The sequence below is a fragment of the Necator americanus genome, chromosome IV, assembly GCF_031761385.1.
Source record: "Necator americanus strain Aroian chromosome IV, whole genome shotgun sequence".
In the NCBI taxonomy this organism is placed as follows: Eukaryota; Metazoa; Nematoda; class Chromadorea; order Rhabditida; family Ancylostomatidae; genus Necator; species Necator americanus.
In genome coordinates this window covers 21790698-21816922 of record NC_087374.1, presented here as the reverse complement: position 1 = coordinate 21816922, position 26225 = coordinate 21790698, and the positions used below count along the sequence as shown (strand labels likewise).

General features: G+C 41.6%; 3 protein-coding genes across 4 annotated transcripts; all 3 read left to right on the top strand.

The window, feature by feature from the left end:
• Nucleotides 1–1577: 1577 nt before the first annotated feature.
• On the top strand, nucleotides 1578–4984 carry RB195_002290 (uncharacterized protein; the record flags this gene model as incomplete). The annotated part of the gene is made up of 3 exons (XM_064199472.1): nucleotides 1578–1745; nucleotides 4753–4834; nucleotides 4890–4984. 3 exons carry the CDS (start codon nucleotides 1578–1580, stop codon nucleotides 4982–4984), a joined length of 345 nt encoding a protein of 114 aa, XP_064055353.1.
• Nucleotides 4985–5876: 892 nt separating this feature from the next.
• On the top strand, nucleotides 5877–6607 carry RB195_002289 (uncharacterized protein; the record flags this gene model as incomplete). Its single annotated transcript, XM_013448758.2, has 3 exons — nucleotides 5877–5962; nucleotides 6425–6519; nucleotides 6573–6607. The coding sequence occupies 3 exons, from the start codon at nucleotides 5877–5879 to the stop codon at nucleotides 6605–6607; spliced, it is 216 nt and encodes a 71-aa protein (XP_013304212.1).
• Nucleotides 6608–11905: 5298 nt separating this feature from the next.
• RB195_002288 (uncharacterized protein) lies at nucleotides 11906–25837 on the top strand (the record flags this gene model as incomplete). Of its 2 annotated transcripts, XM_064199471.1 has the most annotated exons (36): nucleotides 11906–11977; nucleotides 12827–12980; nucleotides 14220–14347; nucleotides 14560–14694; nucleotides 14872–14974; nucleotides 15084–15130; nucleotides 15182–15266; nucleotides 15630–15751; nucleotides 15880–15993; nucleotides 16060–16134; nucleotides 16192–16300; nucleotides 16453–16568; nucleotides 16949–17093; nucleotides 17175–17251; nucleotides 17321–17473; nucleotides 17537–17650; nucleotides 17706–17827; nucleotides 19455–19595; nucleotides 20509–20635; nucleotides 20686–20804; nucleotides 21014–21182; nucleotides 21252–21387; nucleotides 21450–21604; nucleotides 21656–21731; nucleotides 22619–22759; nucleotides 22859–23043; nucleotides 23515–23686; nucleotides 23745–23925; nucleotides 24307–24392; nucleotides 24474–24571; nucleotides 24630–24738; nucleotides 24808–24951; nucleotides 25040–25182; nucleotides 25264–25350; nucleotides 25544–25653; nucleotides 25759–25837. In XM_064199471.1, the coding sequence occupies 36 exons, from the start codon at nucleotides 11906–11908 to the stop codon at nucleotides 25835–25837; spliced, it is 4329 nt and encodes a 1442-aa protein (XP_064055351.1). The 2 variants fall into 2 exon arrangements, with proteins under 2 accessions (XP_064055351.1, XP_064055352.1); XM_064199470.1 differs by lacking the exon at nucleotides 11906–11977 and having other exon boundaries at nucleotides 12842–12980; nucleotides 25264–25359.
• Nucleotides 25838–26225: the final 388 nt, after the last annotated feature.

Below are 26225 nucleotides of genomic sequence, written 5' to 3'. Positions count from 1 at the left end.
ATTCTAGTAATTGGTTATTATCGACGCTCGAATATCCTTTTTCTGCTTTATTTTCTATTCATTAACATGCCACAGGCACACATGCAACGGTCTATTATATCCTCTCCCTCGTGCTGTTTGTGTTCAGGAAGCGTTTTGAAGGATTTCTTTCAATCTCTGAGGCCTAACTTATTCATTTGACGTCATACAAATATAATTATAGTTCTGTGTGGAGCAGGTACTAAATAACTCGGCGAACGGAGAACGGTCTGGGCGGAGCACGCACGAACGGCCCCCCACCTCACTATCGGAGAGTTTCTGATTAAGAACACTCGACCGAGCCTCATTTTCCCTAGAATTCCTGTCCGTAGATCTTGTTGTTGTTGTTGCTGACGATGAAAATATATGCTCTTCCATCGTGACAGTGATTCCACCGTCTCTTTGTGTTCATTCACATGTGTGGCCCTATTTAATCCCCTCCTCAGTCTTAGGATGTGTAATTGGCTTACACATCCAGACAAAACATCCAGATGAATGAGATATAGGCGCTTTGTCTAGCGAGAAGGAATAGCGGTATTTCTTTCCAGAATGCCATAAATATTTCCATAAATGTGATTAGCGCAAGCCCACGACACGGGCACGGCGCCTGAAGAATTCTTCAACATTTCTCATTCTTCTGGAGTTTTTCCATTGAGACACGGCCATGAGAGAAGGTTGAAGTGACGATTACTTTGGTCTGAGACTTTGCTTTCTCCAATTAGTGAGGCTTAAAATCAAGTGGATTTTCCACAACTGGACAATCTGCCCTGACAAAAACGTTCCATGTCAACTTTTCGAAGAGCACGCTGATGGGAAAGAGCCCATACCGTACTTTTGGATGATAGAATTAATTAAAACATTGCTAAATATCAAATAGACGATATCATTGTTGACATAGGTCCAAGGATAGGGAAAGTACAGCAATACATTGTGGCTTCTCGTGAGATTGAATTCTTTTACGCGACTCATTTCTGGATTCGGAATGTTTGCACGTGTTTATCTGCCACAATTTGAGATTTCTGCATCAAAACCGTTATCTTAACTTCAAGATTAAATCCGTTATTGCACTTTACTCACTCACCGTAGTATTCATTATAGAAAATAAACCTGATCATTTTAGAAGAACTCGTATATCACTAATCATTCTTTTATAAAGTCAAATTTTGCAGCTTCTGAGAAGCTTCAGAAAATTTGCTACTTTTATTCGTAGGTAATTAATTTTGCTTCAATATAAAATTAAAGGCATCACACCACGAATTTGAGGTGGTGCAGATTTCAGGTGGAGTATTCGTATGCGGCATAGTAGATTATGGAGAGGGGGTGATTCCGTCCATTTCTTCCTAATTGCCGTAAGGAACGGCCTGGAAAATACGGCTTCATTCGTTTTGGCGCACCATTTTGTACATGAGGTTCGATTGGAGCGCGCCAGTCTTGTGCGGCGCTGCATTTTTTTACGGCAATCGGCAAGAAATGGACGGAATCGCCTCCCTCTCCGTGGTCTCCCATCCCGTATACGAATACTCCACCTGAAATCTGCACCACCTCAGATTCGTGTGGTGATGCCTTTAAGTGCTGTACAACCTGAAGAAAGGAGTGTCTACGTCACGTTACAGAATAGTCCATTTGTCTATTCACTTATTTATTTATTCAATCCATCACTGCTGCCTCCTGGAAAACGCCAAAAAATTCCTTATGAGGCTTTCTTGGATAACCTAATTTACAAGCAGGTACAGTAAAATGTCAGCTGCTGAGTTTCCCAAAAAGAAAATCAAGACGAGATTCTGATTCCAAAATAGGGTTGATATTTTCAAGAAAATAAGGGCTTCAAAAAAAAAGAAAATTTTGCTGTGGTAGCTCAAGTCCCACAACACAGATAAATTTTTGTGTATCAATTAGATTTCTGAGCCATAAGCTAGCCGTCATCAATTAATTTACTGTGAAGAGCACAAGAAACGTTCGTTTGTTAGTCGTTTGGCCGAGTTGACAACGGAAATTATCTCCAAAATCCCTTCAGACAAGTGCACCTTCCGGCCGTCCTCCAGAGCTTAGCCCGGTCAACCACAGATCGCGTAAGTGCTCCAACACCTGTAGAGTCGCCAAGATTGTATAATCTGCTCCTGCAGCACATTCATTTACATTTGACACCTCATCTGTAGCTTTTTCGCGGCGCTAATTCGATTTGTCGCTTATTTCCCATCAGTTGCAGTGGCTACTCACATCAACAACATTGTAGTCGTTCTCATCTAGAAAATTTCTTTGTCTGATTCCTGTTAATGTCACTGTGCTAGGTTCCAAAGGAAATACACATTTTTCTTCTTTTCTGTTCTCATTTTCTTTTATTTTCTTTTCTCTTAGAAGTGTTTGGCAGTCAACCGCGGAGAAGACTGCCAGGAAGTTATCGTGCGAATTACTCGATAACTTTCGGAAATGAATCCATAGTTCCACAAAGCATGACGTTCAAAGCTCCAATTATGTTTTCGGAATGATCACCCTGAATACTCGTAAATTTATCTATTACTTTGTGTCAATGATAACACTCAAGGGGCAAAATTCTTTATTTCCATTCTAAATGAGAAAGTTGAGTTATTAGTGAGTGCTTGACTTAGGACCGCGGTACCAAAATGGACATTTGAACCTTCTCGAACGGAAACACTGTTTCACTACGAAGGCAAAAATTATAATGCTATAGAGGGGCTCATTATGGAGTCTAAAAGCACAAAACAAATCTTTAGAAAACTGCCAACCTATTTATTTACTTATTCATTTGAAAACAACCAAATGTGTACCGTAAAACAAAAACAAGAAGGAAAGAACAGAGCTCGCTAGAAGTTCTCCTAAATTTCATGTAGTTTCATACAAAGTTGTTCCTTTTAGCACATTGTGTGTTTGTTCGGCAGGGCATTCTCCTGTCACAGTGGGTGAAGAACCCCTACACAAGATTTATCCCTCACTTTTATAATTTTTGATGTAGTTACACAGCTTCATTTCTAAAAATATTGAGTGAATGGAATCCAGGTAGTTTTTTTTTAATCTTTTGTGTATGTGAGTTCAAACGAGGGAGGAAAAAAACAGCATGTAAGGGCGCATTCAGACTCAATCGATCAAATTTTTTGTATGTAGTAGATTAGATTTTTTGTTAGTAATCACCAGTACGGAACGGAGAAAAGCCGTTCCCGCTTTTTGGTTCGTTTCCTGTATTAGTGATCACTCTGTTACTTAGATGGTTTAGAAAATACCAAAACGTGCAGCAGAGTCTATCAGCTTTTATCAGTAGAAAAATAGTCGATAATACTTAAATTATACAACTTCTCTTTCAAAGAAGATGTTTCAGTACATCAATAAAGGCTTGATCTTAGTAACATCCGCATTCTAAGTTATATATTGCAACTACGTCGGGAATTTAATGTAGTTTCCTGAAAACTAAAGAATACAGCCCCTAAGAAAAAATAGCAAAAAGTGGAAAAATAGCAAGAAAATAGCAGTTATAACAACAAATTGTTAGTCTTTCCTCTGATTCTCTTACTGACCTCGCAAGACGATGTCAGCCACCAACTTTCATAGCGTGGCCTGATCTACCTTGCATAGAGAACTTGTGTGATCGACCAGGTTTACGGTATTTACGGGTAGAAACCACGTAAAGACTGGTTCAAGTGCGTAAGCAGCTGCACTCGAGCCGGCGCGGTGAAACTAGCGGTCGGGATCGAGGTGGGACCATCGCGAACTGCAGCGATGGGTGATGCTAGAACAGGTCCCACCACGACCCTAACCGTTACGCTCCGTTGTCACTCTGAGTGCAACCGCTTTCGCAGCTTCACCGAGCTTCTATTCGTTTTGAACGTACTGTAGCTCCGCTGTTCTCTCCAGTTCGAGTGGAGCTAGCGGTCATCCCGACTCGACTGCAGCTGCTGACTTCTTCGCGCAGCTTTGAGTGCTGTCGCACAGGACTGTCGCCAACTGCACGAGGTTTCAACTCCTACGTTTGCGTACGCATGTATGCACGCCTTTCTTTTGCAAGTAGGACTCACTTCCGTACCATCCTAAAAAGCTAGTGTTCATCTCCATGAGGTTCGCTACTTTTTCATCAAAGAAACATTTCTTCTCCAAAGTACGCACACACTGACGACTCGCTGTCCTCTTACCTACCAAGTCCTAGTACACTTTCGGCTTTTTTTATTTGGGGTAGTGAATGGGACGAGAATTATATGCGGTTGCCGATAGAGAGATCCATATTGAAGATACAGGTCTCAGCGACCGCGCAATGCGTGCGCCTCGCCTATAGTCGGGTCAAAACGAGGTGAGTGTAGCTGCGGTGCATTTGCGTTCGAAACGGCGCGGCGCAGCAGTTAGAACCGAGTGGGACCGTCGCAAACTGCAGCCATGGGTGTTGCCAGCTAGAGTCCCACTACGCTTCACCGCACCGCCTCGAAAGAAGCCGCGTGCGCAATTGCGTACGTGCCTCATGTCGTTTTCACCCTACTATACCTCAATGGCTCTGCTCTGTCCATCTGGTGCAAGGTCCGTGTCGAATTGACTGTTTTGTGATTACTATACTTTATTTCCCAACATAGCAACTCCCCCGTAACCTTTTCCGTCTCATTCTCTCAGCATTTCAAAAGTCTTGGAACTTTATATTCTGCAGCATCATTATCCGGCGTAAGACGGCATTGCATGGCATTTCCAATAAGAATTTTCTTGGCATGGCATAACATATGAACCATCTACGTAGTTTTTCAGAAGTTTGATTTGAAAAAACGACAAGAATGGCGAAATGTCACGAAAGATGAAAGACACGGAAATATTACGATAAGGGAAGTATGTGAGTGAGGATTTCCAGCCCTTCCCCATGCACTGATAATACCACGAGATGCCAGGGAATCTCGCCACTGGATTCCACGACGTGAGGAGCAGATCTGACTGTTGTTCGCTAATATCAACCGGCACAAATTTCTGTCCTGCATCTTTCTGATACGTTTAGTTTTATATATTTTCGATAGGTCCTCAGTTGAAGGTCAGAAAGACGGCAGCCACGTATTAGCCTTATAAGTGGACTTGACTCGGTAACACCTTAATTTGTCGCTGACTACCACTCGTTCTTATTTCATTACGTTTTATGACCAGTGAGGCTTTTGTTCATGTACTTTGCTTCTATTATTATTATAAGTTTCTATTATCTATTATTATATTATTATATTATGTTTCATTATTATTATTGTAAGTCCAGTATTCGAATCGCCAACGAACACTTTCCTCAATGTAATTATTAACAAGAATTGCTTCTTTAGTTTTTGTTTAAATGGCGGTGGATCCAGGGACTTTTATTATCGCATTTACTGTAGTCCTGATGATCTATAGTAAGCAGTCTTTCCAGTTCGATCCCGGACTGAAAAGCTCCGTCGGCTTTGAGTGGTGTCCAGCCATAGACTGAAGAACTTCTACCACTGCGCTGGAGAAGCCGTACTACGCCAAGAATCATTTTTCGTACTGTATATATGAATAGAATTATATGTGGATACGAGGATATGAATAAGTACACACGTAATGCCCATGAATGCATATGAATAGCCCATTTCAGGGACAATAACATCTCGCATTTTGGTTTCTTTGTTCCCACGTTTACATGCATTTCTTCCCGAGAAACATGTGTTCCTGACATGTGCAATCCACAAAAACAATTTTGAAGATCGGAAAAACTTTGTGATTGAGGCATGTTCAGATTCCTCATCGGACATTTCAGAAGGAATAAACTATTCCTTCTTAATCACCTTCCTGCATTTCTTACCGTGAACGTTTCCATGTTCTTCGTTGGTGTCGCATTGTAGAGATCCCAGAGATTTTAAGAAATTATCAGATTTTCAGTGATGCGTACGCTGGCGTGTGTCCTGATCGCTCTATTTTGCGCTCTGCTCGTCTCAGCTCAAATGGAAAAGCGAGCGTCAATGGGAGGGTGAGAGAGGTTTCTTGATAGCTACACAAAGCAATTAGGGAGTAAATAGTCGCTGTGGGAACAGTTGGGGAAGCGGCAATGCATTTTTCGCAATGCGCGAGTTTGTTGCTGCAGCTAACGTATGTTCACAACAGGAAAGAGAGCAAAGGATAAAGTTCTGGCGTTAATCACTCCGCTCGAGATGCGCCACCACATTCACTTCGATTCAGAATCGCTTGAGGTTCACGAATGCGTAACTAGCTTGTATAATGACTTGCGGGGGATAGCCTACATATCAAGTCAGTGCTTTTATGCTCCCAGACAAGTCCGGTACCAATTTATCGAGGAATAGAAAGCTTGGTCGGCAGAAGTGCGGTGTCGAACCATCGCGGCCCGGAGAACTCGAGCGAAAGCAACCAGCCAGCCTCAATGGAACCGTTGAAATTGATTACATTGGGGCTACTGCACAAGTCTTTTTTTCAGGGCCGCATTCGGTGCCATGGATCGCCTACCGCTGGAACTTATTCAGAAGTTCTATCGAATAGGTCAAAAACGAACGCAGCCAGATGGACCATACAGTAAGATCCGTTTGTTCCAGCAGATAATATGAGCACGATCGAGTGAATTTCAGGGCCGAATCTAAGCAGTTACTACAGCATGTTCTGATAAGTGGCGACCGGATGATCCCAACGCACCTTATCGGTCTCTATTCCAATTAATCCAAACTATTCCAATCTCCACTTAATTTGTTACTGTAGTATTCGGATTGTTAAGACGCTTCGTTTACATTTCCTTGTGTTCAGTGAAGAATGTAGACGTGAAGTACGTTGTATGGGGGATGCGAGCAAAACTTCATAGTTTTTGTTAAGTTTTAGTAAATTTAACGTCAAACAATGGTCCGATGAACATTCTATGTTGAATTTTCATCCTTTGTCTGGAATTTTACTATTCTAATCTACTGCTATTCGAACAAGTGCTGAGAAGAATAGAGAACATCGTGACCTCGGTATTAGAATTTTTAATAGGACATGTGGCGAATGAGTTCAAATACTACAGTATCGAATACTCGCAGTCCCTAAACGATACCCAAACAAACAAGATAAGAGAGTGATCGAAACCAAATGTCTCAGCACTAGAACCGTATTCGATATATCCAAATACGAGAACAATCCGTTCTTTGGATTGATGTTAGCTGCCTCTCAATTGCGGCAGTGGGCTCAAATATTAGAAGAGATAACCTCACCTGTTGGATATTCGAACTCGAATATGTTCGAATCACATGGGTCTCGCTGAGTAATTTCGGAGATCCGCCGCTTACATGAGCGCCTGCATCGCTCACAAATATCCTATCCTTTATGTTGTTGATTGAACACTGAAGAAAAGGACGCAACAAGACTTACCTAAGTCGCCAGACGTCGAAGTTTCTCATAAAATGAACTTCTTCTAGAAGAAAAACAAGTGAATACCCCAGCTCATTCCCCATCGAGAGATCCGTCCCTGCGCTTTCGCAGTGCGCTGAGACCTCCTCCTCGTAGCACAAGTGTTTTGGCGGCGCGCCACACAGCTTATCGTCATCCGCTCAAACAACTCCGTGCTGCGCTTCCGTACGACGACGCGAAACCGCCTCTTACGGTCAGCATTAGTCCTAAATTCCCTTGAGATTAGAGGCACAAAAGAGAAAACAAAAGAGCGGATAGGGACCGATGTCGAAAAAGAAGAAAAAAAAAGAATATTTATCGAAACAAATCCGAAAATTGTGTAACATTAGATGACTAAACAAAAGTGCTTAGTAACAGTCATGTCCGTATGCATTTAGCATGGTCACAGAGTTAGCTACAGTAAATAACGAGGATGTGTGGAATCGCACGACATAACTGCGCAAACCTGAAGTGGACTATATCTTAGTATTAAACAGAAACGCAAAGAGATCGAATAAATAGTATATGCTTCCCATACCTGCTAAACACATACAATTTAAGATTCTCCATCATCTTCTGTGTTTTCGAAACAAGATCATTTTCGCAGAGTTTTTGTTTCATTATTACATTATTACTTGCATATAGGCTCACCTTCGTCATATTTGCACAACTTTACAGATTAATCCTTAGAGGATCTAGAGATTATCTCGACCACGACAACTGTGACGCGTTCGGAGTAACTCGCAAACTTTCTCCTCGAGACGCTCTCACGAACGCACACTGCGGTCGTTCGGGCACGAATAAGTATCGGCGACTCTTCACATGACCTGGACGTACTACTAGTAATGATCCAGAGTGCAAAACACTCAAATTCGCAGCACCTGAACTGGACTGGGACGCATGATTGTGCTGCAAAGTCCAGGCTGAGAAAGTCGAGGTTCTCCGTTTTCTTGTCTTGCGAGAACGAGATTTCGACATAACTTTATTTGTGGCCTGACGTTTCGGCAATCTCTTCTTTATCGAAGGCTCGAAAATGATTTTTTTCGAGATTTTTTGATGCTGTGCCATCAAAGGCTTCTGTTCTTGCCAGCCTCGATATCGTTCCATGGTACACCACGAAAGAAGCGGAGCTGGTGATTCACCACGTTCTTTCAGATTATCACCCAAGGCGAGTGAAATATTGGTTGTCTTTCAACAGCCCAGAAAAAAAGAAAGAAATTCGCTACAGGCAAAGAAATCAGGCTGTTTTCCGTTTCTTTAAATGTGATGATGAGAGTGATTTGCTTTCTACCAGAAACAATACTAGTGGTTCTTTCAACAGAATGGTAAAGCTTAACAATTACACAGTTCTTTAGTATAGTTATTATCGGGTCGAGAATTCATTCCTCTCAACCTCACTGGAACTCATTTCTGGCGGTTGGACAGGGATCGAACTTAAATCGAGAGCTTCTATGTCAACTCTTTGATAGATCGCCGAAAGTTCAAAAAAGAAGAAAGCTAATAACACAAAAAACAAAACCATTCTATTCCCTGGAGCTGAGCTTCCGTTCTTATCTTTTTATGAGTGTGCACAAGCCTCTCTTCTTTTTCCATCATTCAAGCAGTATTTGTGCGCGATTGTGATTCGAGCACACGACGAGAACCACTACAAGTGGTGCTCGCAGCTTCTACACAATCTCCTGACACTTCGTTAGTATTAACGGATGAATCGTCTTTGAAGCGCAGGCAGCCCCTCACGAAACGTCCTGATATTCAGCTGGGAGGGTTCGCGAACGGAGTGTTTGAGTAATGAGGGAGTACATTCGCCTGGTCGGTTTGTTTGCCGAGCTCCCCAACCGCTGGCCGGCTCGAGCTGACCGCAGACGACGCTCAGTAACAGCGACCTTTCTGGCTGTGTTTGTTCATTTATTAGTTCCTCTCCTTATGTCCAATTCATTTCGCAATTTCCATCGCTTCCTGCGCTCATTTAAGGTTTGTCTGCGATCCTCTGTTTGGTGACCGACACTAGATTTCGATGCCAAGCGCTTCGACAACCTCGTGTTTATCAGAGGGTTGGAAGTGGTTCGAGGATTTGGAAGCTGTACATATCCCTCGGACTCCTAATCTCTCTTCGTCTAACCTCGATACTGCTTTACCTACAACCCGCAAACAATTCCAACATTAACATAAACTGACCAGTCTTTCTGAATTTCGTAGCCCTTCAGAGATACAATGATAGCCCTCAAATTGACTCCCACTGAAGAACAGCAGTTTACCCCCTTATTTCGATGGTATTACTTCGATAGAAGTTCTACGATTAACTTGCAGTAAACGTACTGGACGTTCCATATCACTCACTACTAATTTCCAGCATTACTGATCTACTACTACTATCCACTCCAGTACTTCACTGAAACTTCCTCAACTTCACATAACTTTTAAAGGGGGGGGGGAGGGGGGAAGTTTTGAATCAATCAACAGCTGAGCTGAATATCTTGAACAAATGACCGTAGTTTCATGAGAACAAATCAGTAGAATTCGAATATTGACATGAATTCTAGCCCTTGCTTACTCTGATTCAAACTTTTTTGGAAATACACAAGTAACAATATGAGTGACTATCTGAACAAACAAACTCCAGACTTTTATCATTTAGAGAATCACAATGTATGTATGACCGTACCAGTATGGGGGGAAAGTGTAGTTGAGGGGGAGGGGAAGAGGGTTCAGTAGTCCCCTTACTTCTCGACTCTCTAACTGACTCTCTTCTCTTAGTGACTTCAGCTCACATGTCATAGAGCGTTGTAGATCCTCTAGGAATGCTGGTTAGGTCTCAGGGCCACGATTGATTTAATTATTTACTTCGAGAAGTAAGGGCGCCACTCGAGGTAAAATGTAGTTGCGAGAGTGCCCTCTAATAGGGTTGTAAAAGCTCAAATTTCTCCAATTGAGACGACTGGTGTGTCTACCCATTACCTGGCGCTTTCAAACTATTCCCTGTAGGAATCTTCTTAAAAGAACCTAGGAAACGAGTCAACAACACAAAAAATAAATAACTTAGAACTCTAGAACACACAGCATTGAAGGCAGCGTATCACGAAACTGACGCAGTCGGGAAATCTGTCGGAGGGTACAGAGTTCGGAGTGCAGAGTACGAGTATGAGCGTGGTCCCAGTCAATTTCCCCTATCTTCCTTGAAAAAAAAAACAGCGTCAGCATGTTCCCACCAGGTACGTTGGAACGTGCCATCCTTGTACACGATCCGAGACTATCGTTGCTTTCACTTGAATAGGCTGGTAAGGAGACCTCAGTGATCTTCGACAGCTCGCACATGAACGCGGCGCGTGCACTAGGGTGGTGCGTCCTCACGTACCTCGTTCGAATAAAAGCCGTTTCTCGTGCCGTTCTTTCACAGCGGTTTGGGAGATTGACCGCGGCCAAACACACAATCCTATTCTATGCCCCGAACTTTGTATTTTCCAAGAATTTTTCACACTACGTCAATTTCACGATACGGTACCTCTAGAGGGAAATCAGAGAGGTCGTAAAAGCATTCGTAAGCATGCTACAAGTCGTTGAACTGTTAAATGAGCGCGCCTTCTGATGTGGGTTGTACAGTGTTATGTTTGAGCTTCCCATAGAACGAATTTTCACGGTGGCAAAATTCATTCCTAAAATGTGGCATCAATAGCTGTAGTGAGTCATAATCATTAGCGACTTTGATGCAGGGGAATGCTAGAGGGTCTTTCATAGCCCAACTCAGTCATCGTTTTAAACAGATATTTTGGAAATTATTCCGTTCAGTTGTTAATATCAATTGTTAATATTAATTACTGGGCTAGGTTTCAAACGAAAAAGGAAATCATTTAGGTGTATACGTAATTTTGCTCAGTATTCTTATATGACGAAGTCAATGTTGTCACGACACGAATGGAAACAATTGCAACGACAAGGCTACCACACAATCTCTTCGTGTTTTTCTCATCTCAATTAATTTTTGTAATCATGTACATTATCTTAGGAACGTGAAAAGGCTGTTTTCAGAAGCTTTAGGAAGAGAAGGAAGGGACACCTAAAATAGTGGGCGATAAACAAAGTCTGGTGCAGTTGCGTAAGCGACTGCTCCCGAAGTGGAGATCCAGGTGGGGCCAAGGTTAGCTCTGCAGTATGAGTGAAGCTAGGTCCCATCTCGAGTGTAGACGCAAAAATTTGCGACTAAAGCTAAGGAATAAGGAAGTTCTTGAGAAGGCAAAGAGGCTGTACAAGAGCAGACGGATTGCGACTCGAATCATCGGATACATCCAAAAGAATTACTGTTTCATGGTTTCCTGTGTTTCACATCTAATCAAGGTAGCAGCGAAAGAATCATTGGAAAAAGACCTAGCATGTAAATATATATTCCTCATTGTACTTTTATATAGGTATATATTTCTGTTTTTCTAAGACGGCGACAGTTAAGTGATGACATGCGCAGGCTGTAAAATCAAACACCACTCTTAATGCGAATATATCTGCCCCATCAATGTCACTTTTATGCAAAAGCACGGTCGTATGCTACGAACAGGGAATGGTATTGACAAATAGCCCGAAGTCAACGCAACCGCGCAACACGCGCCGTAACGCGGCTCTTCGTGGAACAGTAAGTTGGCAAGTTGCACCCCACACTTCTTTTCTTCTCGCTGTTGTTGCTTTCGTTAGCTTTCTTCATTTAGTTTTTTTTTCTTTCTTTCGTTTTCGCTCTCTCTAAAGATGAAGAGATTTCTTAAATTTTCTGTTCGGAAGGGGTTGTTTCTCTACAACCATGATGATGACGTGGTGACTCAGAAAACTTCTCTTTACTTATTTGGGATTCTTTCAAATTTTTTCTCAGCGCACCTGAGAGCTGAGTGTTCGTGCGTTCATTATGTGTTTGTCTGTTGTGCTTTGCAAATAAACCGTGTTCGCTAGACTTTCTGCACTTGTTGAAAGTGCATATACGTGCTTTGCTAAAAGACAGGTTTCTATCTAGTAGTGTCTTTGACTGAGTTGCTCTTATATACGTTGATGGTCTTCTACTTTTATGCTTAAGTCATTTTTTGTGGAACATTTCATCCTAATATTTAATATTTTTGATATTTTAATATTTTACTGCTAACTGGTATTACCAGAATAACTACGATTTCCGTTTACTTAGCGTGCATTTACGTTTTACCCAAATGCGTCGAATTTCTCTTATTTTCTTACTGCACCCAGACATGTTTGTGTTGACTCGGTCTCTTTATTGACGTAAGGTTTGAACAACAGTTTTTGCTCACACATCCTACATCCGCGGACGATATTCGTTTTCTCATATTCGCTTCACATTACGCTTCTTATTGTTCATACTTCACCTAACACTAATATCCGATGTTGGGGTTGAACTTTTTGTCTTTCTCACTTAATTTTTGCTATATATATATATATATATATATGCTATATTTTGCTTTTGCTTTCTCATAGTGTTTTGTAGGACAGGCGGCTGACGATGCCTTGGTGGCTGCTCTGCCTCCTTTTGGGGGTAGATGCACAAGTCGTCAACCAGAACGTCGGTACGGCAACGGGTCAAAACGTTGGAGCTCCGGGAACAATCTTCTCTGGAACGGGAAATAATCCTTACTATGGAGGTATACACAAATCTTGTAATAAACTTTGACTTTAAATGCAATTTCTATGTTTCCAAGTCCAGAAAAGCTGTACTCCTACAAAAGAACAACACTGTAAGAAAATACATCTCAGAAGACTGTCATTTTAGTTAGATTATATCCCTTTTTTAGTATTTGTGCCATAATCACCCGTCATTTCATTCTTTTTTTTTTGCGTCTCTTTGCACTTGCATTGCGAATCATCCGAATCTGTACTGTCTCTCCTTCAGCGCACGTTGTAGAAGAAACTGCCAAAATGGGATGACGTCGACCATATGCACAGTTTTGATAATGTGTGTCTGAATGTCATCCTTTCATTGGTGTTTCCTCCGCAACTGTTGCGGGAATGGAATCATAGACTCTCCCTTTCTATGCAAGGCGCTATTTTTTGAAATTCCTTTCGTGGCAGTTACTTTTGGAAGATTTCATCTCTGCAATCCGAATACGTATGCATTCATTTGCAGCGTAACACGCCCGCTCCCACGTGTTGTGATGTTGCAGTGGATGAATTAGTATGAATACGACTATACGTGGCCGTATAAGATCCAATAAAAACTAGGCGAGCGGGGACAGCGGCGAGAGTTCCAAATCGTAACTTTTATTTTGTATAATGTACACGCGACTACTCAACATTTGCTTATACGTTTTTGTTTTCGATTTCAACGCCTCTAACTTCCTTTGGTTCGGAACTTATATGACTTCTTTCACTGTGCTTGATCTTTAAAAATTCAAAGCACGCTCACCACATGCCCTTACCTCACGCCACCTCGTATGTTCGTCGAAGTAACACGATCTGTGCTTATTGATTGTCGAACACCGGGTTCTATTTGCTCACCCGGAGAGCCGGAGCTACCGAGCGTGCAGCCTGAGAGCAACTGTCAACAGCGGCTTATGGCAATCATCTGGCGGGGACTGTAAGATTGCATACAGTAATACGAGTAAGGCGCGACTGTTTTTCAAAAATATCTTCGGAGGAAAATGTAGTTGGGGGATACCCTTATTTCTGGACGCTCTATCTTACTTTTTTTCTCTCAGTAACTTTAGCTTACATCTCATAGATCTCTAAGACTAGCTTAGATCTTAGGGTTCCGACTGACTTAGCAGAATTTCCAGAAATTAGGGTGCCACTGAGCCCCCCCCCTTTCAGCTACATTTTACCCCATCTCCCGTCGCCAATAAACATGACAATTCCATATATCAACATATATCGACATTTTACAGTAAATCTCGTTCCCTTTGGTCCGGAAGCAGGCGATCTGAAGGTGAATCCTGGAATGTTAACATCTGGACAGACTATTGATTTGCACATGTTCTTTCCTTTTTACGGTGGATTGTACAACTACACAACAGTAAGTACTTTGAGTCATGCTTCTTTTTCTAATTTTAACTTACTCAACCATGACTAAAGGCAAACACCTCCTTTTTCGAATCACGCCCTTCTCTGATGATTTTTTTCTCCAAACCACAACTAAACTAAACACAACTACCAACACTTTACCATAACTATGAACTGCTAACATAATACGCATAAATTCAGAATATTAAGAACTATTTTCTCCAGATATCTGTCAACGGATATCTTGCCTTCGCTACTGTACTAGATCAAGGCCCTACAATAAATGTTGGACCTCAAAGTACGGATTGGCCACGACAACAAGACCCAGCTATGATAGCTCCATATTTGTGTAAACAACAGGTACCAACCTACTGCACTCTTTCAGATAATCTCCGCTGAATGAGTAGACACAGATACATTGCATATTTGGAACAGTTTTATGTTTCACATTTATTTATACATGCTCGATTAAAGGTCTTTCGAAATCAAAACTGCATGCTTCAGTAGTTCCCAGCAATAACAATTCGCTCTATTCAGATTCCTCAAAGTGGGAATCCAGCCTTACGTGCTGGTATATTCTATCGCTTGATTCTGCGGCAGTCGCTATTTGGACGCGAGTCTGGATCAAATATGAATCTAGGTGATGCATTGTTTTTATTGGAGATTTATGCTTCCTGGTTCTAGTCTTTTTTAATTCCTGACAGAACTTTTATTTTCCACATTCAAAATGTATTTTGATATCAGTTTAGGCGGTACTATGCAGAGCAGTAGTTTCTTCGGTCAGAGTGCAGCACAGGTACCCTGTTGAATTTCCTTAATTAAACCTTTCGATTATTGATATTCTTAGGCTTGTCCTGGAACGCCGGACAGCTACGCCCGTTGTGATGCTCAGAGCGATTATTTCTTGGATGAAATGATGAGGTGGATACAAGGTAGGAATGGCATTCTAGAGTTGGGTTAAGTGGTGCCGAGCTTTTTTCCAGTGCTCCTTTTGCAAGAACCAAAACTCCGATGTTCCACCTGTTTGTCCTTTTTTTACTTTCTTAAAGAAGTTCCCTCCGTCCGTATGTTCTGACTCCCTCTTTTGAAACTTCTGATAGTTCTTGTTTACACAATTATTTCTCCTTTCCTGATAGGTTTTTCTTTTTAAATTCTACCCTGCGTATCACTTGACGATAACGGTCGATTCTACAGTATCTACACCAATCTCCCCTGTCTCCTTGAAATCGTGGAGCGATAATCTACCATGTCCTGATGCATGCTATTCACTCTAAAAACTAGAGTTTTCCTTCCAGATGGAGTGGCTGGAGGATCGATGTTCCGTGCAGATGCCGCGCTTGTTGTCACTTGGCACAATACGGCTTCAGCTATTGCTGGCAGATCTGATATTGACGCGGGCCAGAGTGCTACATACCAGGTAAAGTGCTGAATAGTTCTTTCATTGGTTTCTTTTAATTTTCACCGGATCCATTTCGTGCTGTTGTTTCTATGTTTCTATTTTTCTATTCGATAATTATTAGTATTACAATTCAACTTGCTTTGAAGGCCATCTGGTTAACTGACCAACCTGGTCGTCTGTCCTACGTTATCCTCAACTACGATAGGCTGGGATTTGATGCTCAAGACGTGCGAGCCAATTCCCGTCTTGGACGTTGCCGGGTATGAAGTTATCAGAGGGTTTATCCCCTTTTAGTTTCGTTACTTGCACGTAACGTTATTTCTCAGGCGTTGTTTAATGGAGGAAATCACACCGGTATCGTTGAGGTCGATCCCACTCAACCATACAAGAACTCTCCAAAGGTAATTGTATAAAATCATATAACATAAAAAAGTGCGGGGCTATTTTCTTTGTCGTAGATTTTGGCGCAACGTTCTGGAGTACCAGATGTGGTGCGAGGTCGTTACATGTTCCGTGTTGATGATATTGTACGACCTGCTGGTTGCAGTAACAAGACTGGAGGAACTTGTAAGATTTTTCCTGTTTTCACAATGCAAAATTGGCGCTTGATTTCATGCCTCTATTTTTTTTATCTCAGTTTGGAAAAATGAATGGGGGAAGATATTATATACCTCCTAAAAACTGTGACCACCAGCTGTGCTAATAAATAATCTTTACAGATCCTATGATGATTTATCCGAACATTGTGAACATGCTTGGTGAAATGAGTGTCGACGTTAATGCGATGTGTTTGGATAGAAGCCAGACATATATACTTATGATTGAAGAAAGAGAGGTACGTAGTCATTAGAGAAATTTTTAACTTAAAAGCGAGTCTATGCCATATTTAGTGGTTAGGGTAGGAACTGTCTCGATATCAAAGAACCTATCCCTGTTTGAAATTGTCAGCCCCGTCCATTTCAGTTCCAAGCTTTAAAAAAACAACAAAAGAGTCCAAATCATTGTCTTCACCTCCAACATACATTTGTACTATTGTCTTTATGCCTAACGTACAATATCTTGGGTCTGTTTACAACCGATCCCTACGTACTCTTTCAATTCAGCACCACCCTCATGTTTACTTCTCCTATCTATGTCCCACATATTTTGGCGCTATGTTCGGAGCTGCTTGCAAGGTCCCAGACATTGCTTGTAGTGAGTCTCAATCTTCTTAAGGTGGCCACTTGTAATATCTTAAACGCTGCGATTGCTCGTTGTAACCTGCCGAAGATCTACGATTGGGGGACAAAGACGGTATATTTCCAACCGCAAACAGGATTTGCCAATGACGACAAAGCATTCGTCGGATATATTTATTTTGGTGAGTATTTATTTCGTGACAGAAATTCTTTGAAAGAAAAACTTGTAATGCATTCGATTTCCTCTGCTGAATATGCTTTAGTGCCACCTACGCTCGATCCGCAGCGTTTGGATATTGGGAATTTATATGAATGGTATAAAAATCCAATGACGAGCTCTGTATGTTTTTTTCATCCTTTCCTTGCTAAAATTTATACGTCTTTTCTTCTTTACTGGCAATGTGTTAAGCTAATGCCAATATCGTGGTATCCGCGCAATTTCACTAATCCGGAACTGTTCAACACTCTCAATCAAATGGGTCCTAGAATCTCAGACGACGCGTTATACGGTGTGCAGCTTGGTCTGTACGTGATAGGATACAGAGAATATAAGGACGATGAAGTATTTTCTAGAGTTCTCTTTAAATAGCTGATCATGGGTGCATGCACGTCAGCTGTGTTTCAGATCAAAAAATTCCGCCCTGAACACCGCACTCTGGCCCGCCTTGCAACTTATACGAATAGAAATGGTTTCGACTATCGCTGGAGACCACAGGAAGAAGTTATCAATTTAAATCAGGTAGGAAACGTTAGAGGGAATGTTGGCAGATCTGATGAAACCACATGTCTTGCAGGTCCAACAATGGTACATGACGGATTGGGAACGATGGAACACATTGTATACGTATCGAGTCGGTTATTTCAAGCTGGCTCCTATTCGTCCAAACGACTTAAATGGAACTGAATTATTATCAGGGTAAATTTCGCTTTCAATTTAAACTCCTTTTTTAGAAAAAGTCCAAGTTGCTAGTGCTTTAGAGGCAGCGCCTCACCAAGCTGGCGATGTTAGGGTTTCTGTGGACAAGTTCATGGTGTAGATTACGAATCTGAGCGGTGCGTCACTCAATTCCGCCTAGTCGTGCTGAAAAACTGTCTGGGAACCACCTTAGTCAGGGTCAAGCGAGGCGACAACACCCTCTCGAACCCGCTCCCTCCCTCTTCTTCTTCTCCTTCATCGTTCCTGCGACAGTTCCTGTTTGCTGCCAATTGAAAATATTGGAAATTTTATGTGTTTCGAAAAAGAAAAGTTGAAAATTGACCGAGGAACAAATGAGAAAATCGGTAGCTGACAGAGGCGAAGAAATAGTATGAAACAAGTAGTAGAAGGAACAAATTTGCCGAAATGTTGATGAAATATTGGTAGTGAAATATTTCCATTTTTATTCTATTGCGTTTTTATTCTAAAATCTATGAAATGACTTCAAATACTGATTAAAGGACATAACACGATGAAAAAAGAGGAGTCAGGTGCATAGGTCGAGTCACAGAGGAACGTCAAAAAAAAAAACGAAAAAATCAACATTTTTTTGAAAGTAATATGACAATGGGACGACTCAGGTTCAACGCCCCGCTAAATCTATCATCTAGCGATGATGGTCACCTATCGTGACCTCACTGCAGCTCAAGTCCCATATAGGCGTGGCCCTAGATATTGCTTGGTGTGCTTCACATATACTTCGCCTTCATTGCTCACGAGTGGTCGTCTGGTTGTAGCAATAAACATCCGCTAAACCGCCTATTTATTCATCGGAACGATTCGGGCAAAGATCCCGAGAGTCTCAGCATCCCACACAGAGTCAAATTTTTTCAAAAGAGTTAGAAACTTGAAACCACTTCTAAAAGATGAAGAATTTGATCATACATAGTTTTCAACGGTTTAAAAGTGGATTTTTTTTTTGCGCACGTTGCTAGGACTGCAAGATTGCGAACAACTTCGTCATAAGAGGACCAAAAGAAAAATTTAAGGTAGCTTTTCAGAGAGGAAGGTTGTCCCTAAAAAACAGTCATATCGCTGTTTTTCCCACCACTTAGTTTTTTTTGGATTTTGATGAGACAAAGACGGGAAAGATGGCATTTTTTGTCCCACCAAAGATTTGGGAATTCGATGAGGCTCTGCAAATGTTGTGATACAGCTCCTGAGAGAGGAAATTCTCCGCTACAAAATACTAGTAAATACGTCCAGAATAACTCAAATAGATCAATAGCTTGTCGAACCAATTTCGGTTCATAGCACGAGTAGCTCGGACCCGCTCTCTTGCACTATTATGGCTATAAAACGATATGGCACTTGAGTGATTCAGCTCAAGCCCACTGTTGCTCAAACGTTTCTACAGTTGTTCTTAGCCTTTCTTTTTCTGTTTTTTCTGCACTCTCGCTTATGCTTTCGTTGCTGCAAGTTTTGAAATTGTTCACATTTGTCGAAACAACAGTAATCAAAAGTTGAGATAGTTAAGTAGAAGAAACAGGATTAATTTATAAGCGACTGTCAGATATTACCAATATCTGATAACATTTACATTTACATTCGTTCGTAACATTTACAGGTTGGTATCTGCTCCAATCTCCTTGCACTGGCTATGGTCACCAGAGGACAACCGCTTTGGACAAAGCACATTCTCACAACAGGAAAGAGATCAAAGAACAGAATTTGTGTCCCGCAAATCCATGGAAATGTGTCATGACTGGTGAGTATTCATTAGACAACTCTTTTGAGATGAAACTCGGAACCTACACATCTGCGACAGTTCAGTACAGGAGATGCTGTGCTTGCAATTTTTGTTGTCAAAGTTAACACTTTAAACTAATGTGTCCAGGTGGATAAGCGGTGGATCCTGAGGAATCGAAGAGCGAATTAAGAAAGGGAAGTGTAATTATAATACAAAGAACTATATCAAAAGAAGTAATACTGAATTACATCGCAAAACATAAAATGAGAATAAATAGATCCATGAAATCTAAAGATATGAAAAGTGTGATGTTGTCTGATACTACCACCAACTACATCTGAAATCATGAAAATGCGTGCATAAGGTGAGGTGTCAATGAACTCCCCCCCCCCCCCCAAAAAAAAAAAAAAAAAAAAAAGAAAAGAAAATGCGGCAGGTACGGCCAAAACGACCTGAAACTCAGTGTACTTGTGTAGACGGATGCAGTGGAGCAGTGGAACTAGCGGCTGCGATCAAAGTAAGACCTTGATTGTCTCTGCAATCTGACTGCAGCAAGGGAGGGTCCCGCCTCAACCGCTACCGCTAGCTGCACCGCGCCACTTCAAGCGCAGTCGCGCACGCAGTTGCACCAGGCTTCAGGGCATTTTAGCCTGACTGTAGGCAGCACCGATTGATGTGGAAGTCGGAGGGATCTCCAAACGAGAACAAAATCGTTCATGCTATTTGATTCCCTCGGTAAGCGAAATATAGAGACATTGTGTTTTGGATTGTGCAGTCCTGCAACTGCCTTGTTATTAATTTGTAACTTGCACCAACAACACTTCGGCAATGTCTGAGTGCAAAAAAGTGGTGGTACAGGTTGTGCTTTTCTAAGGTGACACATCATATTGCAAAAACAGTGTGATCTGTAAAATGTTATTTTGTTGTTTAGGTACGATGAAGATGGCGCTTTGTTCAATTTCATACGTGATACGGAGACCAATTCGAGTTGTCCATGCATAGAAACACAAGCACGACTTGATTTGGGACGCTTTATGCCACATCCGAGGTGTTCGCAGGTTTGTATACAACTACAAAACCATCATAAATTCACTGAAATTGTATTTAGGCATTCCGTGATATCACGTGCACGACTATAATTGGTTCCAAGAATTGCTATATGTCCGCAGAGAATATATACGGGTCATATGCTGGGAAAGGAAATACTTTTGATAATATGGATACGACGTGAGTTAAGAGTCTTTCTTCATACTGTTCAGTTGTAACAGCCTCACTTTTGTTGAACTCAACCATACCGAATGAACTAGATTAAGATAGAAGGCCTAAGACCTCTCTTTATCATTTTGTTCTGGTTATTTCATGTGCGTACGCATCTACATAGATTGTTGTTCACCAGGAATACAATTTGGAAAACAGCCTATCCCTTTTTTTTGAAGGAGATTTATGACGCACTACGGTCAAGTGTGTTGCTATGATGAATCTGGATTCCTGATGCAGACGCCCTATCAACCAGTCATCAAAACACAAAAAGAATACTTCTATAATCCTGGATATCCAATGAGAGCCTATGAATTTGGCACACCACCATACATGGGACAGTTCGAAGTGAGCCGCTAGCAACTACTTCATTTCAAAAGACATTTAAAGAAACAGCTAAAATTCGGAATATCTTAGGTGCCAGGACTGTCTGCATTCTACAATGACTACATGCCATACTTCTTATGTTGCAAGTTTGCTGACTTTCGCTGTCAGATGTTCTATTGGCGACGTCCGTCTTCAGCCTGCCAGGAATATCAACCCGCCGCTACTGGTTGGACCGATTAATGCTTTTCGTGAAGAATACAATATGCAAATTTATCATTAATCTTGCAGGCCAGGTATCCGGCGCTGGAGTTTTCAACACGATCGACAACGATAAGTTCATCTTCAATGAACCAGGCGTCTTTAACTTCCTTTACGTTCCAAAAACTGTGAGAACACCAGAAGTACGCATACAAGTGCGAATGGAGCGATATCCGAATAGAAAGGTAATGTAGTCCATCTGCTTTGAACTAGTATTGGCTGATGCTGTCGTTAAGGTCGATTTTGGGCTTCTGGGACGATATATATCGCAAGCGGAACTTGTTCAGCCTACAAATGCGACGGTGGTTACAGGTTGGTTTGTCTACGGTTTTTGCTCAGTTGCATACTGTATTTTACAAACGTATACGAAATGTGGCGGGTATTTTTGTACAAATTTGTGTTCTTGTTAACCTATGGAGTTTCGCATGATCTATTTCAAGATGTTAACCATAGTTTGTACTTAATACTTTTAATTAGCTCGAAGACTCGACTTCACCTATGTATGTATATCTATGTACATCTTAATGAAAGCTTATTCAGCTGAGCATCAGTGTTTGGATTATGATGAAATATCTCCATTTTTCTGCTCTTAAAGGCATCACCCCACGAATCTGAGGTGGTGCAGATTTCAGGTGGAGTATTCGTGTACGAGATGGGAGACTTTGGAGAGGGGGGTGATTCCGTCCATTTCTTCCTAATTGCCGTAAAAAACGGCCCGGAAGATGCGGCGCCGCACAAGGCTGGCGCGCTCCAGTCGAACTCCCTGTAGAAAATATTGCGCCAGTACGCCTGAAGCCGTATCTTCCGGGCCGTTTTTACGGCAATTAGGAAGAAATGGACGGAATCACCCCCCTCTCCATAGTCTCCCATCCCGTATACGAATACTCCACCTGAAATCCGTACCATCTCAGATTCGTGGAGTGATGGCTTTAACATTTGTTGAAGCTGTTCTCTTTTTTTGTGAGACATAGCCGATAGAACACCCAGCAATTCTGCAAATTTTTTCGCAGAGAGCCTCCTGTCAACTTGTTCGCGCTACAGAATCTCCAAATAATTTGTCCTCGTCCTTAGCTTTTCTAGGTTTCATGAACACTTATTTCACGTTTCTGTTGTTCAAGTGTGCTGATCCTCCTACGCTTTTGGAATACAACGAATTTTACTCAAGAGCATCGATTACAGACTCCCAATTTATCTTCTAGGTGTTGCTCTTGAAGCAACCGGCACTGACCGTGTGTATGTGCTGGCAAGGAGAGACACTAGGAGATTCCGTTATCGTACTGATATCATCGTTGGAAATATTCTGCGATATTTCGACACCATACGATTGCAGAGATTTACAGGTGGGTTGATTGTTCCTTGTTATTGATAAATTTACTTAGGATTGTTTTAGTTGCGCTGCTTCATTCTCTTCAATTCAAATTCTACTGTATCCCTTTTAGGAGTCTTGGTTTATGTTAACAATGTCGAACGAGGCCAGCCAGAAATTTATGTTGTGCTGGAAGAAGCTCAAATTGGTATCCGCGTCCGTGAAAGCTACGCCCTTGACATTGATCGTCTGTCTATGTATCAGGAGAGTATGGGGTTACTAGACATTCAGCTGTCTGTTCCACCGCAGTACGGAGTGGTGCGTGTCCTCTTTTCGTATTTAACGTATAACAAACTTTGTTATTTTTCATTGATTTGCTTGAGTCGTAGCCAAGATTGGTATTGATCAAGCAAATCAACAAAAAAAAAGCTACGTATCCAACATGCCAAGATTCAAAGAACGTGGGCTGTAAACATTGTGATGTCGGAAATTGATTGTTATGCATGCAAGTTGTTAGGAATGTCAGTTACAAAGCAAAACAGATATAATTTATCTCATATAGCGCCCCAGTGCAATCCAAGCTTTTCATCCCTCCGGGGTCGATAAATTGGTGTCAGACTTGTCCGGGAGGGTAAAAACACTGACTTGATCATCAGCTGGCCTCCGCAAGTCATTGTATAGGCCAATACGCGTTCCAAAATCTCAACGATTTCGAATTGCAGTGAAACCCGTTGACGCATCCCAAGTGGATTGAGACGCTAGATACATTATCCTTTTACTTTTATATAGCGCCCTGATGGTGACAAGACTCGTGAAGCTGAACAGCGTCAACGTTACGACCTTCCTCGGATCAGCGGCCTCATGAGACCGTTCCCGGAACAGACGAGCGCTGCTTTGATGCAAGGACTCACTCTCAACGACGTCAACTCGGAGACGATTCGACAGCAAATAGTCAATAACTGTCAGTTGAAAGGATAAGTTCAATCCGATTGATAATGCTCAAATATTGTTATGTTCAGATCGAATAGTGGGCTCAGGAGAGCCTGGATCCGAACAGCAGCCTGTCGGCACATTCGCCCAAGGCTTACCTACTGACAATATGTTCACGACTAGCAAGGAAAGTGACAAGCAATTTGATGTGTACCCGGAGGCGAATATTCGCGCGGGACCCATTTATAAGATGGCTCCAATGTATGAAATGTCAGTTTGTTTTTGTTTGTACAAATGTTTTGTCCCTCACCAAGGTCTGTCAGGTCAGTAATGGCCTAGAGATGAGAACATGACCATGTCAAAACTTATGTTGAGCGTACATCCAGCTGCCAAAAATATTCATTATATGCGCAGCAACTGAAACTAGCAGCCTGAATCAGGTTTCAACTGAGGAGAAAGTGGCGGAACTGGGCCAAGCGACATAGGCTAATTAACGAAGGGTGTGATCAAAGGCATTCTAAGCAGCGCTGGTGGTCTAGTGAAAGTATGCTGGGCTTGAGAACACTTTTTGATTAGCAGTAGAGAAGTGCAAGCATGCAATTGCTCACATTTAATGTTGCTTCTGTCGATCTTATTCAATTTTCTCTTAAGCGGGCAGTATCGATTCGATCCACAGACGGGTGCTGATATTAGCCAGGAGCTCAACAATTGCCGTGGACTGCAAGAAGATGTATCATGTTAGTTTTCATAAATTTGTGCGAAAGAACTGTCTACGAAACGTTGTAACCTCAAAATGATCAGAAAATCTTATATTGCAGTAAACTTGCAACCGTTCCAAAGCCAAGCCAACCTAATGTACGGCTTGCAGCACTGTCCAGAAGATGCCGCCTCAATTGTGGGCGACTGTGGTGACAGTGTATGTTAATGTAACTCGATAATTTTTCTGTCTTATCGTCTGTTATTCTGACTCTTAGGTGCCGTGTTTGTACAGTTACGCTTTGCTACAATCCAAGGTGTTAGCATTTGCTGAACAGGATGCATGGAATGCTTTCATAACAGAACGAGTGGATGCAGTACGTCAATGTGGGTTTTTCGCTCCTTCAGCTTTTTTAACAGTATGAATGTAATAGATTGAGTTATATGCTGTTTAAGACAATAGTTGTGGTGCGATCAATATAGAGTATCCTGAATACATGATGAAAACACCAGCACTATCATCCGGTTACCTGCAAGGAGACGTCGCACGATTCGGTTGCTACCAAACTCACTGGATCAAAGGCGACAACGAGTACAAATGTAGGAACTTCTTTTCTCAATATAGAGTATCCTGAATAGTTTCTTAAAGTACATTTATGGTATGCGAAAGATGTTTTTTTTTTTGAAGGTGGGATCGTTGTGGATTACAATAATCCGAATTCATATCGCTTTGAATGGAACAAAGGATCACAGCCATGGTGTCGATCGCGAATCAAAGAAAACTACTTCAAGTGGATTACAGTTATTTTCAGTATCGTCGCAATAATTATGGTGCGCATGAGAACTTCTAGATCCTTACTTCTAGATTCTAGATCTCTAGAGAATAAACCTTTTGTCGAATTACTATTTCAGGCCATCATGGCTGTATTCCTCTTGTGTTGGTGCGTCAAGCAGAAGAAAATACAGGAACAACGCCAGTACAACTATCAAACAAACACTGTACGAGAAGTTTGTTCCCGCTATTTTCGTTTTCTTCTTTTCCATTCTGTGAGCGTTCTTTTATTACCTCATAATGATGCGTGAAATCTCCACATCTGTTTTCCTTGCGTATTGTTTGGAATTTGTGCACTAAACTTAAGTTATTTTGTGTTATTTGAGTTGATCTTACATTCTTCTACATTTAAAATTCTAGGGATATACCAATAAGGCCCGCGTAGCATCGGTGGGATCCTTGGATGATGCCCCACAACTCACGCAAAGGTTTCCCGCCAGAGCCACTCCAGCTACTTTGGAACCAGCAAGGTTTGTTGCGGAAGTAATTCTCTAGTTGTGAAGTATTTGAAACTACTTTCCTTTTAAAGTGAAAAAAATTGGTTCCTGGCCATTTTTAATTTTATCCCGCTTTAGATTATCACCAATCTCCTCAGCCGCTGATCTTCGGAGGCCACAATCACGAAATTTGTTCGGGTTGAACACTAGCGTGTAAAACACAGCCTCTCCACACCTCTTTGAGCTTTGCATAATGTGCCTGTGTATTTTCTCATGTTCTACCAAAATCATCCGAAACAGCCTCCACTGTCGTCCTCGCCCATTCCATAAATTATTTTCATTATTTTCGATTTACAATGCTCATTTTCATTTAGGCCTCAGCTACTTATTTGACGTTCTCATAATCTCATAACGATATGTCGGCCTTGTACTAGTCTTTCGCATTCCTCGAAATGTTGATGCTTTCGCAGTGATATTGTACGTTATATGAACGAATTAATTATAAGATGCGCATAAACAGTTATAATTGTTGTCTTTATTGTATTTCTTCCTTTCTTTCTTTTCACCTGATATTCTCTTTTTTAAACCATGTAGTGCGCATACTA